At 45.3% G+C, this 12,976-nt stretch overlaps 1 protein-coding gene across 7 annotated transcripts in view; it reads right to left on the bottom strand.

The window, feature by feature from the left end:
* Positions 1–12,976, bottom strand: part of CNKSR2 (connector enhancer of kinase suppressor of Ras 2) — a 375,664-nt gene that overhangs the window by 200,406 nt on the left and 162,282 nt on the right. For all 7 annotated transcript variants that reach the window (XM_074968071.1, XM_074968093.1, XM_074968061.1 and 4 more), the window contains one exon: positions 7,159–7,278. In XM_074968071.1, coding sequence (XP_074824172.1) covers positions 7,159–7,278 — 120 coding nt within the window. The remainder of the gene's footprint in view (positions 1–7,158; positions 7,279–12,976) is intronic.

Raw genomic sequence — 12,976 nt, 5'->3', positions numbered from 1 at the left:
GCACGGCTCTCCTGAAAGCTGCATCGTCCCTGGACTATTGTGTAATTGTAATAGCGGGCTCCTCTGCCAGGGTATAGCAGGACCTAATGCAGGACGTTATCCATGATGATATACGTTGAGATGATACCAGAAGGCCCTTCATTCTGTCTGCCACAGCTACGAAGAGTTGGACAGACTTCCAGAACGACTTAGTTCTCTCTATGTAGAAGGCTAAGGCCCTACGCACGTCCAGTGAGTGCAGCCTGCGCTCCCTGTCGGAGAAGTGTGGCTTGGGATAAAACACTTGGGATAAAAAAAAAAAGATGTCCTGGGTCACGTAAAAATGGGAGACAACCTTTGGGAGAAAAGCCGGATGAGGCCTAAGCTGAACCTTATCCTTATGAAAAACTGTGTAAGAGGGCTTAGACGTGAGGGCCCTGAGCTCCGAGACCCGTCAGGCCAAGGTAATTGCCACGAGGAATGCAACCTTGAATGAGAGATATAGTAGGGAGCAGGTGGCCAGAGGTTCAAATGGCAGGCCTGTAAGCCTGGAGAGGACTAAAGTGAGGTCCCAGGCAGGGACAGGCTGACACGTGTGTGAGAAGAGCCTGTCCAAACCCTTGAGAAAACGACTGACCATAGGGTTTGCAAAGACCGAGAGACCGTCTGAACCCGGGTGGAAGGCGGAGATAGCGACCAAGTGGACCCTTATTGATGACCGGGACAAGTTCTGGTGCTTTAGGTGAAGGAGGTAGTCCAGTATAAATGGTAGGGGGGTGAGAAGCGGCGGCTGACTACGTTGCTCTGCCCAGATGGAGAACCTTTTCCATTTGGCCAGGTAAGTAGCCCTGGTGGAGGGCTTTCTACTACCCAGGAGGACTTGTCTGACCTGGTCCGAACAAGAGAACTCTGTGGCACTTAGCCATGGAGCATCCAGACCGTAAGGTGGAGCGACTCCAGATTCGGGTGCCGGAGTCGGCCCTGGTCCTGTGTGATCAGGTCGGGAACCAGTGGTAAGGTGAGAGGGGCCGCTATGGACATTTTCAGGAGCGAGGTGAACCAGTGCTGATGCGGCCACACCAGTGCTATTAGTATGACTTGAGCCCGGTCCCTGCAGATCTTGAGAAGCACCCTGTGGACTAGGGGGATGGGTGGGAAAGTGTACAGCAGGCAGCCCTCCCACGAGAGGAGGAAGGTGTCCCCGATGGACCCCGCACCGTGGTTCCCAAGAGAACAGAATGTCTGACATTTCTTGTCCGGAGTGGCGAACAGGTCTATCTGGGGAGAGGCCCAGAACTGGAAGACTGAGCTCACCATGTCGGCCGAAGGGACCACTTGTGGCCATTGAAGGTCTGGCTGAGGCTGTCCGCCAGTGTGTTTCGCACCCCTGGGAGGTATGAGGCCTGCAAGTGGATCAAGCGCTCTATGCAGAAATCCCACAGTGCAAGGGCTTCTCGGCACAGGGGAGAGGAGCATGCACCTCCCTGTTTGTTGATATAAAACATCACCAAGGTGTTGTCCGTGAGGATTGAAACACATCTGCTCGTTATGTGCGTTTTGAAAGTGTAGCAGGCCAGACGCACTGCCCTCAGCTCTTTGACATTGATGTGAAGAGCGAGGTCCACCAGAGACCAGAGGCCTTGGGTCTTGAGGTCCCCTAGGTGAGTCCCCCAACCCAGATCCGAGACGTCTGACACCAAGGTAAGCGAGGGCTGAGGGCTGGCAAAAGGCACCCCTGCGCAAACCATTCGAGAGTTGAGCCACCATAGGAGGGAGTCCAGTACCAGGTGGGGCAGGGTTACGACCCTGTCCAACACATCTCGGGCTGGTCGGTACACCGACACCAGCCAAGACTGGAGTGGGCGCAGCCTGAGCCTGGCATGCTGCACCACATAAGTGCATGAGGCCGTGTGTCCCAGCAGCTTTAAACAGTTTCTTGCTGATGTCGTGGGGAACTGCCTGAGGCCTTGTATGATGTCCTGAAGTGAGCGAAACCTGGCCTCTGAGAGGTACGCTCTGGCTTGAGTAGAGTCCAGGACCGCGCCTATGAACTCTATCCTCTGTACCGGGGACAGAGTGGATTTCTCCTCATTCAGGAGGAGACCTAAGTCGAGGAAGGTCCTTCTTATAAACTCGACCTGAGCCTCCACCTGGGCCCTCGAGCAACCCTTGATCAGCCAGTCATCGAGGTATGGAAAAACCTGTATCTGGCGCTTGCGCAGGAATGCCGCAACGACTGCCATCCATTTTGTGAATACTCATGGGGCAGTCGACAGTCCAAATGGGAGGACGCAAACTGGGAGTGGCCTGTGTTCACCACGAATCTGAGATAGCGTCTGTGATGTGGGACTATTGCGATATGAAAATACGCGTCCTTCAAGTCGAGGGCAGCATACCAGTCTCCTGGATCCAGTGAGGGGATAATGGAGGTTAGCGAGACCATGCGAAACTTGAGTTTCTTTACGTACTTGTTGAGTTGTCGCAGACCCAGTATGGATCTGAGGCCCCCCTTGGCCTTCAGTATTAGGAAGTACTGGGAGTAAAAACCCTTGCCCCTTAGCTCCTGAGGAACCTCCTCCACTGCCCGTACTGAGAGGAGGGACTGCACCTCTTGACACAGAAGTTGCTCGTGAGAGGGGTCCCTGAAGAGGGACAGGGAAAGGGGTTCGGGGGGGCGGGAATGTACAGAATTGGATGGAATATCCCCTCTCTACCGTGCGGAGCACCCAACGGTCCAAAGTAATTTGAGACCAGGCATGGTAGAAAGGGGATAGACAGGATGAGAAAGTAAGATGGGAAGGATCCAAAGGTCAAACTGGCAAGCCATCCTCAACTGTACCCTCAAAAGGGTGGTCTAGAGCCCTGTGGGGCCCTAGGCTGGCCCGAGTTTTGCCCAGAGGGAGGACGTTGCCTCCTCCGAGTGCTCCTGTTCCACCTACGCGGAGCGTCCTGGCGGTTCTCGGGTTGATAAGGACAAAGAGCAGGTTGAGGCCTAAACTGTCTGCACTGGGTAGCAGGCGTGTGAAGCCCCAGCGAAAGAAGGGTACCCCTCAAGTCCTTCAAGCTGTGAAGTCTCTTATCTGTCTTCTCGGAGAAGAGAGCTACATCTTCGAAGGGAAGGTCTTGAATGGTCTGTTGGACCTCGAGGGGAAGACCAGAGACCTGTAGCCAGGCGCCTCTCCTCAGAACCATCTCTGTGGCCAAAGTGTGAGAGGACGCATCCGCCGCATCCAGGGCCGCTTGTAAAGATGCTCAGGAGACCAACTTCTCCTCCTCCACGAGCGCAGAGAACTCCCCCCAAGCTTCCTGGGGCAGAAGCTCTGTAAATTTTGCCATGGACGAGCAGGTGTTATGTCTGTAGCGGCTTACTATGGCCTGTTGGTTGGCTATACAAAGCTGTAGACCTGCTGTGGAGTAGACCTTCCAGCCAAACAGGTCCAGTTTCTTGGCATCCCTGTTTTTAGGCGTGGAGCCTTGAAACCCCTGACGTTCTCTCTGATTGGCCGCCTTGACCACCAAAGAGTCCGGAGGAGGGTGGGTATAAAGGTGTTCATACCCTTTAGAGGGAACAAAGTAGCGGCACTCAGATTTCTTGGCCGTAGGTGCCAGAGAAGCAGGGGTTTGCCACAAGTTCTTAGACGTTTCAGTTATTGCCTTGATAAATGGCAATGCAACCCTGGATGGGCTGGAGGGAGCCAGGATGTCTATGATAGGGTCTAAGTCCTCTTCTACCTCCTCTGCCTGAATCCCCAGGCTTTGGGCGGCATGCCTCAAAAGCTCTTGAAGAAGCCGGTTGTCCTCCAAAGCTGGGGCCGTCGAAGTCCCCGCGACCACTTCATCGGGTGAAGATGAGGAAGAGAGAACCGGAGGTGGACCCAGTTCACTGCCTTCAGCCCCCCACAGGGTCCCTTGGCATGTGGTACTTGGTCTGTGGAACCGGCACTGATGAAGAACTCTGCATCACAGCTGGTGCCAGGGCAGGTAAAACCGGTGAGACCAAGACCGTCGAGGTCGATAGGGACGGAGCTGAGGCTTCCACCAGTGCCGTCAGTTGGGGAGCCAGTGCTGGGGCTGGCTGAGGCATCGGTGCCAAAACCATGTGAGTCAGCGTGGCCACTGCAGTCGAGGGCGGTGCTGTCATTGGCGGTGCCGGCGCTGACTGTGGCACAAACGACGCCGAGGACACCGACACCGTTTTGGAGTGTGGACCATGGACTTGATGGTACACCCAGGGTGCCCAGAAGGGCCATTTAGCAGGTGGTTGCCACTGTTGTTGCCACGGTGCCGGGTATGGTTTGTGACTGCGCCAGGACCGGGATCTTTTGCTGCGCGATTTGCTTGATTGAGCCGAGTCTACCTCCGACTCCGAGGTCTCCGAATAAGAAGACCATGGAGGAGCAGTCCCCTGGGTCAGCAACAAACGACGACTCAACTCCGGTGAACGGCGCGCTTCCTGCGTCTGTGCGGGCAGTGCCAAAGATGGAGACCGACGAGCCATCATGATTGGCTTGCCCCTGGAGTGAAACAGGTGCCGTGTGGTCGCCGGAGACTTGTCCCTCCTTTGGGGGGAGGACGGCACCGGGAGGCGCATCAGGTCCCTTACAACCACCATTGACGCCAGAGGCGTTCGAGGCAGCTTGTCCACCAGATGGTCCGGGGACCAAGGAGGGTTCGGACTTGACTGGACCCTGGCCGGGGCAGGACTCGACGAGACCCTGGGTGGAAGCAAGGTGGACGTAGTCTGTGCCGAGCCACTTGCGAACGGTGTACTGGCCCCTTAGGCTTTGGGGGGGGTGATCGGTCCCTCGCCGGCCTCTTCTTCTTTACCTGCACCGGAGATGGAGAACGGTGCCGAACTGATGCCGATGCCCTATGTCCCGAATAGTGGCGGTGCCGGTGGGCTTTAGAGTCCTCAGTCTGGCCCGTTTCGCGTGCCGTTGGTGCCGGAGCGCTGCGGCCAAAGAGGACGTACTCGGTGCCGGGTCGTTGGGTCCTGAGTCGGATTGCGGTCTCAGAGCCGCCTCCATGAGCAGGAGTTTCAGTCTCTGCTCTCTGTCCTTAAGGGTTCTTGGGCGGAAACCCTTGCAAATGCAGCACCTGTCCTTTTGGTGAGTCTCACCAAGGCACCGCAGGCAGGACAAGTGAGGATCACTCTTGGGCATAAACTTGCCACAGGACTCACAGAATTTAAACCCCGGAGACACAGGCATACCTATCTACCAAACACTACTAACTATGTGATAAGTACAACTATAGAGAAAAACTATTTACACTAAGAACAAAGACACTGCTAAGGCGCTTGCTGCAAGAGCAAGCAAAGTTCCAGCCAGCTGTCACAGACGGTAAGAAGGAACTGAGGGGGTGGGGGGTTTGCGGGGCCCGATATTGGGCACCATGAAGGCGCCACCCCGGGGGCACCCAAGCTGACCCTACAGACATTGTTAGGGGAAAAATCTTCCGGCTGGCGTGCATGCGGCACACGCACACCTGCTTGGAATGGACATGAACAATCACTCGAAGAAGAACTGGCAACAAAACAGTGGCATGGGGACAAGGGGAGGAAGGGGAAGAAAGAAGACACAGTAACAAAATAATGCACAGCTAAAGCTTGTACAAAGCACGGTTAATTCTTTCCCCCACCATTAAAAATACACACAATTACAACTATTTGTATTACCATAGTGCCTAAAGGTCCCATCTGAGATCACGGCCCCATTGTGCTGGGTGTACAAATGCATATTAAGAGACAGTCCTTGCTATGAAGTGCTTACAGTCTACACAGACGTGATAGACTGAAAGCTGGGGGACACACAGAGGTGCAAGGAGGGGAAGTGACTTGCCCATGGTAATGGCAGAGCTGGAAATAGAACCACAAAAATAATTTTGCTTTTAAAGAAAACTGTATTGGTTGACTCACTTCTTGTCAGAATTATGAGAAAAGAGGGACATAAGGAGGGATCTGAGGAAAGAGTGCTGGAAAACCAGTGCAGCCATGGAACAGGCCTTGCATCAAACACGGAGAGAGCTCCAGAAAGATGGGACAGAAAAAGTGAGAATGTCCCTTCCCAGTGGAAATGGGATAAAGAAAGGGGTGAGCAGGCAGCAGAGTAAGAGACTAAGATGCCAGATTGGTAGGGTGGAGTCCATGGAGAGCTGAAAACCTGAAGGGCAATTTTAAATGGATTCTGACATGAAAAGAAAGCCAATGAAATAAACGAAAGGATGGGGTAATATTTATCAATTAAAAATAAAATTCCTTTAATTTTAATTGTTATTTGTCTGAAGAGAGACATACCAAGTAAATCATTATTTCTAGGTACCTGGGCATAACAAAAGTTGCCAAAAGATTAAAATTAAATAAAAAATAAAAACCACTAACCCAAAAAATAACCCATGGAATGGGAGCACAGCAGTACAGATATTACACAAGTAAATGGACCATGGGTGTGTGTAGGCACCAAAAAAGGATGTAAAAGCAATTTTTCAAGAAAATGATTAATTGAATTCCGAACATCGTCTGGTGTCCCCAAGGTAGGTAGGTAGCACTGTTATTCATGATGTCAAATGTCATTTCTCCAATTGTAATCAGTGTTGTTTCTTTTATGCAATGGTTGCTGTCTGCATGCGTAATCCAAGCAGCAGTGGTCAACTCGTTAGCGACAATCAAGGGATTGCTACATTGGTCTTTTACAGCCATCTGATTAATCATGTAGATTTCTTGCAATACAATTAAAGAATCTACTTTTCTCCTGGGAATTGCTATAGAGTCCTTGAATAAATTATAAAAGTGTTTTATTTCTCAGCGAGAGATGTTATGATGCAAATTCCAGAATTCGACAGTTTTGTGCATAATCTCACCCAAACTTCATGGCCAGGGTTTATTTATTAATTTAAATCCCCTCACCCCCCGATTTGAAGATCATAGAATAGTCTAAAATATTTCAGAATTTGATGTAAACTGGTGAGAATTACTTTCCATTTCTTTCTATTCACTACATTTTGATAAACAGTTATTCATGTGAAAGACCAATAACATTAGCCCAGCTCTGTGAAAATCAAACTAAACAAACATTTTTAAAAAAAGAAGTGGCCTTGTCCCTACCCCCCAGTGCAGATTTTATTTATAGAATTAACTCTCTCATCTTGGACAACTGTTTTGATTAACTGCGTACTTCTTACCAGCCCTTCACTTGGTTTTATGTTTGTTAGCTGGATCACTTCAAGGTGAGCAGACTGCGAAACCAGAGGATCAGATGAGAGAGAGATAATGTGGTCACAGACGCCAGAGAGAGTTTTACACTAGAAGAAAAATAAAAGGAAAACTACAGTAAATATACCACGATTATTTGAACAGTTTTCTTCCCAATAAAAAACATTTAAAAGAGCCAGCATTCCTAACTTATACAACTAAATTACATTCTTGAGTCTTCCTTCCAATAAGGCTATCTGGTATAAGGCAAACACAGATGAAAGACTACTACAGACCACTCACAATGTTACTGAGTTCAACAATAGTTCATTCTTTGAAAAACAAATTCAGATTGTCTAGGAAGTTAGGATCAATCATCCTCATTTTACAGTCATATAAAAAATTCAAAATGGGAACTTTGAAGTATTTGAAGTTTTCTACTACTATGAAATTAATTGTATTGGTCCCCCAAAATATTTTAATTTTTACTATACAATGATATTTGTGCAGGTTTTTGTTTTGTTTTTTAAAGTCAAAGATCACCAATGTTAAGTCTTGATCCCGCATGAATGGACGCTGCATTTGTGTGGAATTCTACTGAAGTCAGTGGATTCCATGCCGGTAAATTCAAGTTCAGGTTCAAGGGTTTCTATCAGAAAGAGTTAAAATAAAATTGGGGAGAGGGAATAAATTTGGAATGAAGCATTTAAAAGTTTCAGCCTTGGCAGAGAAAATACATGTAATTACCTCATAACTACCGTGGCCTATAACGAATAAATCTCTTGGCCCGCACAATTATAGTTAGCTTATCAAGCACAAAATTTGGTGAACAAAATTTAATTTCATCATCACCGACAAAACTTCAATTAGCAATACAATACAGGACCCAATCTTTGTAGTGGGACAAAACTGGCACAACATCAGAACAGAAAACACAAACTCAAACACTTTTGCCGCAACAGGAGAAAAAAACAATTCAAGTGTGCATTCTCTCCCCATTCCCTATCATTAAACCCATTGCACCAGTGCCTTAATGTTCAGATGCACAGCATGTGCATGGAATATAGTCTTCTCACCTGTTTTCAAAGGTGCTGAGTACCTACTGACTTTAGTGGAGGTGCTCAGAACACATGAAAATCAAGTCATTAACAATCATGGGCAACTCACATTAATGCTGAAGGCTGTTTTGTAGTTATCATAAAAATTTCCCCAAAAGTCAATTTATATAAAATTTAGCAATTCCAAGAGTGAGTCTATTTATTGATACAGTCCATGGCAAAAAGGGACCATTGTGATCATCTGGTCTGACTTCCTATTTAACAGAGGCCATACAACGTCCCAAAAATAATTCTTAGAGCATAGCTTTTAGAAAAAAATCCCATCTTGATTTTAAAATGATCAGTGATGGACAATCCACCACAACCTTTGGTAAATGGTTCCAATCATTAATTACTCTCACTATTAAAAATTTACACCTTGGAGTCAAGAAGTTGAAGCCTACAACAGATAAGCCTGTTCATAATAGGGCAATATCTTAGACCTGCTACCCCAGACAGCATTTCTTTTCTGCAAAACTAAAACAAATAAAAAATACTGGACGTTTCTCAGGGCTTGTAGTTATAGTGCAGGTATTTTATACCTCTCCCTGTCATGATTTTCTCTTGCCTAAGGATGGTAAGTGGTGATAATTTATTTTTTGTACTTCTTTTGTATTTTTGGAGCTCGTAATTTTGGAAAGCTTCAAAACTTTGCCTGGAAGGCCTTATTGGTGGCCAGAACTCTGGCCAGAACTCTCTCTCCTATGAGAGCGTACTGTTAGCACCCTGAAGGATGACAACATTCTTTTGGTCACAGCACTGTGGCAACTGAAGAATTAATTAAGAACCAGTGTAATTGTCCTCATATTCAAAAGGACTAAAGCTAATCAGACTGCTCAAATAAGTGAAATGCCTCACTTGCTCACAGTGCCAGTCACCCTTTCAAATAGCAATTAATGCCTTATAATCAAAATGAATCCACATAAATGTTAACTTCTCTTCAGGAGTCTATAGAAATACCTGTAGAAAGCTGTATAAATGATTTGCATCAAACTAACCTTTCCTTGTCAAACTCACAGTTGTAATTTCAAACCACAAAACAAACACCGGATGTAAAAGGTGAAATAAACCCAAGAGGAACAGATGAAAAACAAACAAAACAGTATAACAGCAAATGTGATAATATGGCAGGATGCTAAATCCTAACCCCTGAATTTCCCTTATTTTTATCTCTTGAGGGCAGCAGGGACCTTGGTTTAGCATATAGATGGCATATTTTATTGAACTCTATGTTTCAGTCTCTTTATAACAACAGTATGTGGGGAAACCTTTCCACCCTGATTTATAATAATTTGCACAGCAGGAGCAAGAAAATTAGCAGTTGAAAATGAAACTAGTATTTCTTCCAAGGTTTAACTGTTGCTATATTTCCAAAATGATTGCAAATCAGTATCAAATCACTGATAGCCTACTTATAAAAATAAATACAATTTTAGGGCCTGATCCTATAAACACATATGAGTTGAGTTAATTCACTCTTTTGTGTCAGTGTTTGCTAGACTGGACCATCAAAGAGTTTTGAATAATGTACACACAAACTATTCTTACAACAAATATTTTCCAGAGAGTTTTAAACACCAAATCATAAAAATACCTTGCAACATAGGAGATGCATAAGAGTGGCATTTCTCATTTAAAATATGCATTTACAAAACACAGAACATGCTCACCCAGTCATTGCTCAACTACAAGTAGGTAATTGTTTGCTGAGGAACCCAGTTGTACTATAAGCTAGCGGAATCAGGGCAAGTCAGCTAAAGAAGGGGAACAAGCTGCGAGGACTCCACAGCACCTGTATGCCAGGGCACTATGTTCTGAAGAAGGTCTTCACTTCAAAAGGGGTTTGGGAGACAGACTAGAGAAGAAGGTGGCGAGTGGATATGCCTGTATACTGATTCACCAACCAGCTCTCTACCACAGAGCATGCAAACAGGAACTATGGGATCTTCCACAACTAATGCTGTAGTACCTGCTCCCACTGTTTGGAGTTCCATCTCCCTTTACCCTCACGGAACAACCAACTCTTAGCCCAATAACTCAAGCTGTGCCCTGGGCACTGGATTAGGACCTCACGGAATAGCAACAGCAATTTCATCAGACTCCTCCTTCCAGCAGCAAGGTAATGCAATAAAGAACTGACTCACATTTACTGCAATTCTCCTTTATTGCACTGCTCCCAAAATAACCATTTGGCACCAACAGTAGCTTATTAGAATGAAAAAAAAAAGGTTATAGACAAACAAACAAAATTGATCTCACACAAAAATATCACATTATATTGGGCCAATGGAACTTGGCTATTACACTGATGTGTATTCATTTCATACATCATTCCAAGCATACTTTTCCTCACAGTTTGACCTATTCTCTGACCTGTATATGAGGTTAAGAAGTCAAGAGCCATTTAAGATGGCATTAGGAGAGTATTTGGTAAAATCTATTTAAATTAATCAAAACTAGAGATAGAAAGTGAAGTTAACCAATTAGAGTTGGTCAAAAATTGGAATTTATGTTCCATGAAAAATTCTGATATTTCAAGGTTTGTTCTTGTCAGAATTATTAGCATTTTTCATGGAACAGATCCAGAAAATTTCAATTTAGAAATGCCAAAGTACTTTGTATTGACATTTTCAATTATAAAAAGAAAACATGGATGGATTGCCAATTACCCAGAAGTATTGTATAACTTGTACAGTGTGCATATGCATGCACACACAGTGAAGATACCCATATTATAAATTGCAGAGCTTTCTGAAATACATCTTTCATGCACCCTTACACTCTTTAACCACTGCACTCATATTCTTCCCACGTCCCTCCCAATATTACTTCTAACACTACAAAATCCTGAGCAGCATCAAGCACCTGCCATTTTAAAAGAATCAACATGTTAGACAAATGTTTCTTCCTATTCATCCAAAATTACATTCTGTTCAAGTGTCCAGGTTTGAGGCCCATTATCTTGTGCACTATCAAGGCTAGAAACAGAATCTTAATACCTTCTCACACTTTCAGCTTTCCAAATGGACACAAACTACTCATTTCTCTAGACACAGAAACTCTCAAAACATTGGATGTAAAAATCACCATATTATTATGTACAGAAGAGCCACCTTATGTAGCTTTTAGACATTTCAAAGTGTACTAGAACTTTTCTCTCCAACAGCTCTTAAATGTGTGGCATCTATATACATAAGAGTTTTATACTGCTGCCCATCAAAGTAGCTGAGCACCTTCCACATAATATCAATTTGCAATAGCAAAGTCCCAAGCAGACATCATGAAGTTCTATGCTCCCATGGCACAGTGAAGGTTCTCGGGGTACCCGGGACTAGGAGTTACCTGTTACCCCTTGACTCAGCATGAGGGAGTCTTGCCTGTGGTAGCTGGGTGTCAACTCCCTAACATCATCAACCTTTCAGCCACCCAAGCTCTCTTGCTTTGGGCTATGCCAGCCCTGCTATCTCCTTGCAGGTGAACAATAGGTGCTCTCCAGTCCCAGAATCACTTTGAAATGTTCCCATTATATCTCTCCCCTGACACTGGCTACTTACAGAAATCCCAGATCCTCTGCCTCCAAAGGAACACTGTGCCCCAGTTTACTAGTTTTACCTTAAACCACTGCTCCTGTAAACCACACAGAACTTGTGAGTACTTATAAATAAACCTACTTTTGTTTTAATAAGAAAGAATACAGATTTAACTAGAAACAACGAATAATGGCAACATATGGTTACACTATGAAACCAAACCATAAAACACAAACATGGGTCTCCATTTATTAACAGTTACCTTTCCTATCTAATCAAGCTGGCTGGCTTCACAGGAACCAGGATCCATTTTTTTTTTTTTTTTGGTATGAGAACACCTCGTTCCTCAAGATGTCTCCTCAGTGAAAGGATTCAGAGAATGTCTCATTTGTTTTTACTCACAGAAAGGGAGAATTTATGTCTTGTTGTAATGTTCCTTTTTTTCCCTTCAAGAGGTTTTGGTTGTTTGCAGTTGTGTCTGATGGATTTCCATTGAAAGTCTTGGAAATGAGCAAGGTTTAAGAATTGACCTTGCTCTGCATCTCTGGCTAAACATTCCAGTCATTCAAAACGAAGGTACCTCAGACTGGAAAAAGCAATTCATCAAGCCTTTGAAGCCTTCTGTCATAACTTGCAAGCTGTGAAATGTGTTTCAGTAGGAAGAGCACTGTTTTTATTGATAAACGAGTGTGTAAAAATAAAAAATAATTCTTAGGACATTTTTAAAGGATTTTTTTAAAAGATTTTTCTGCAGAACTAGCTTTTATGCTGACATTCAGAGTATATCAGCACATCTTATAAAGCACCTCCTGTAGAATCTCAGTTCCTAACATTGTAGTAACTAGCAGTAAAATTTTCAAAAGTGTCTCAGGAACCTAAGTCCCATTGACTTTCTATGGGATTTAGTAGCCTAAGGATATATCTACAGTGCAATCGAAAGTGTGAAAGCAACACAGGCAGGCATACACATGCCCTAGTTTTAGGTCTAGCTATCACATCTAAAAACAATTGTGAAAACATGGCAGCAACAGCTTCAGCATGGGCTGTACAAGCCTGCTTTGTCCCCCGGGTAAGAACTCACATTGCTAGATTATATTGCAGCCTCTTCACTACTATTTTTAGCTGTGCTAGTTAAATGAAAGCGAGCATGGGTGTGCCTACCCAACCTGCAATTGCACCCT

The sequence above is a fragment of the Natator depressus genome, chromosome 1 (assembly GCF_965152275.1).
Source record: "Natator depressus isolate rNatDep1 chromosome 1, rNatDep2.hap1, whole genome shotgun sequence".
Taxonomy (NCBI): domain Eukaryota; kingdom Metazoa; phylum Chordata; order Testudines; family Cheloniidae; genus Natator; species Natator depressus.
Note: the sequence above shows the minus strand (reverse complement) of the source record. Positions and strands in the feature narration are given on the sequence as shown.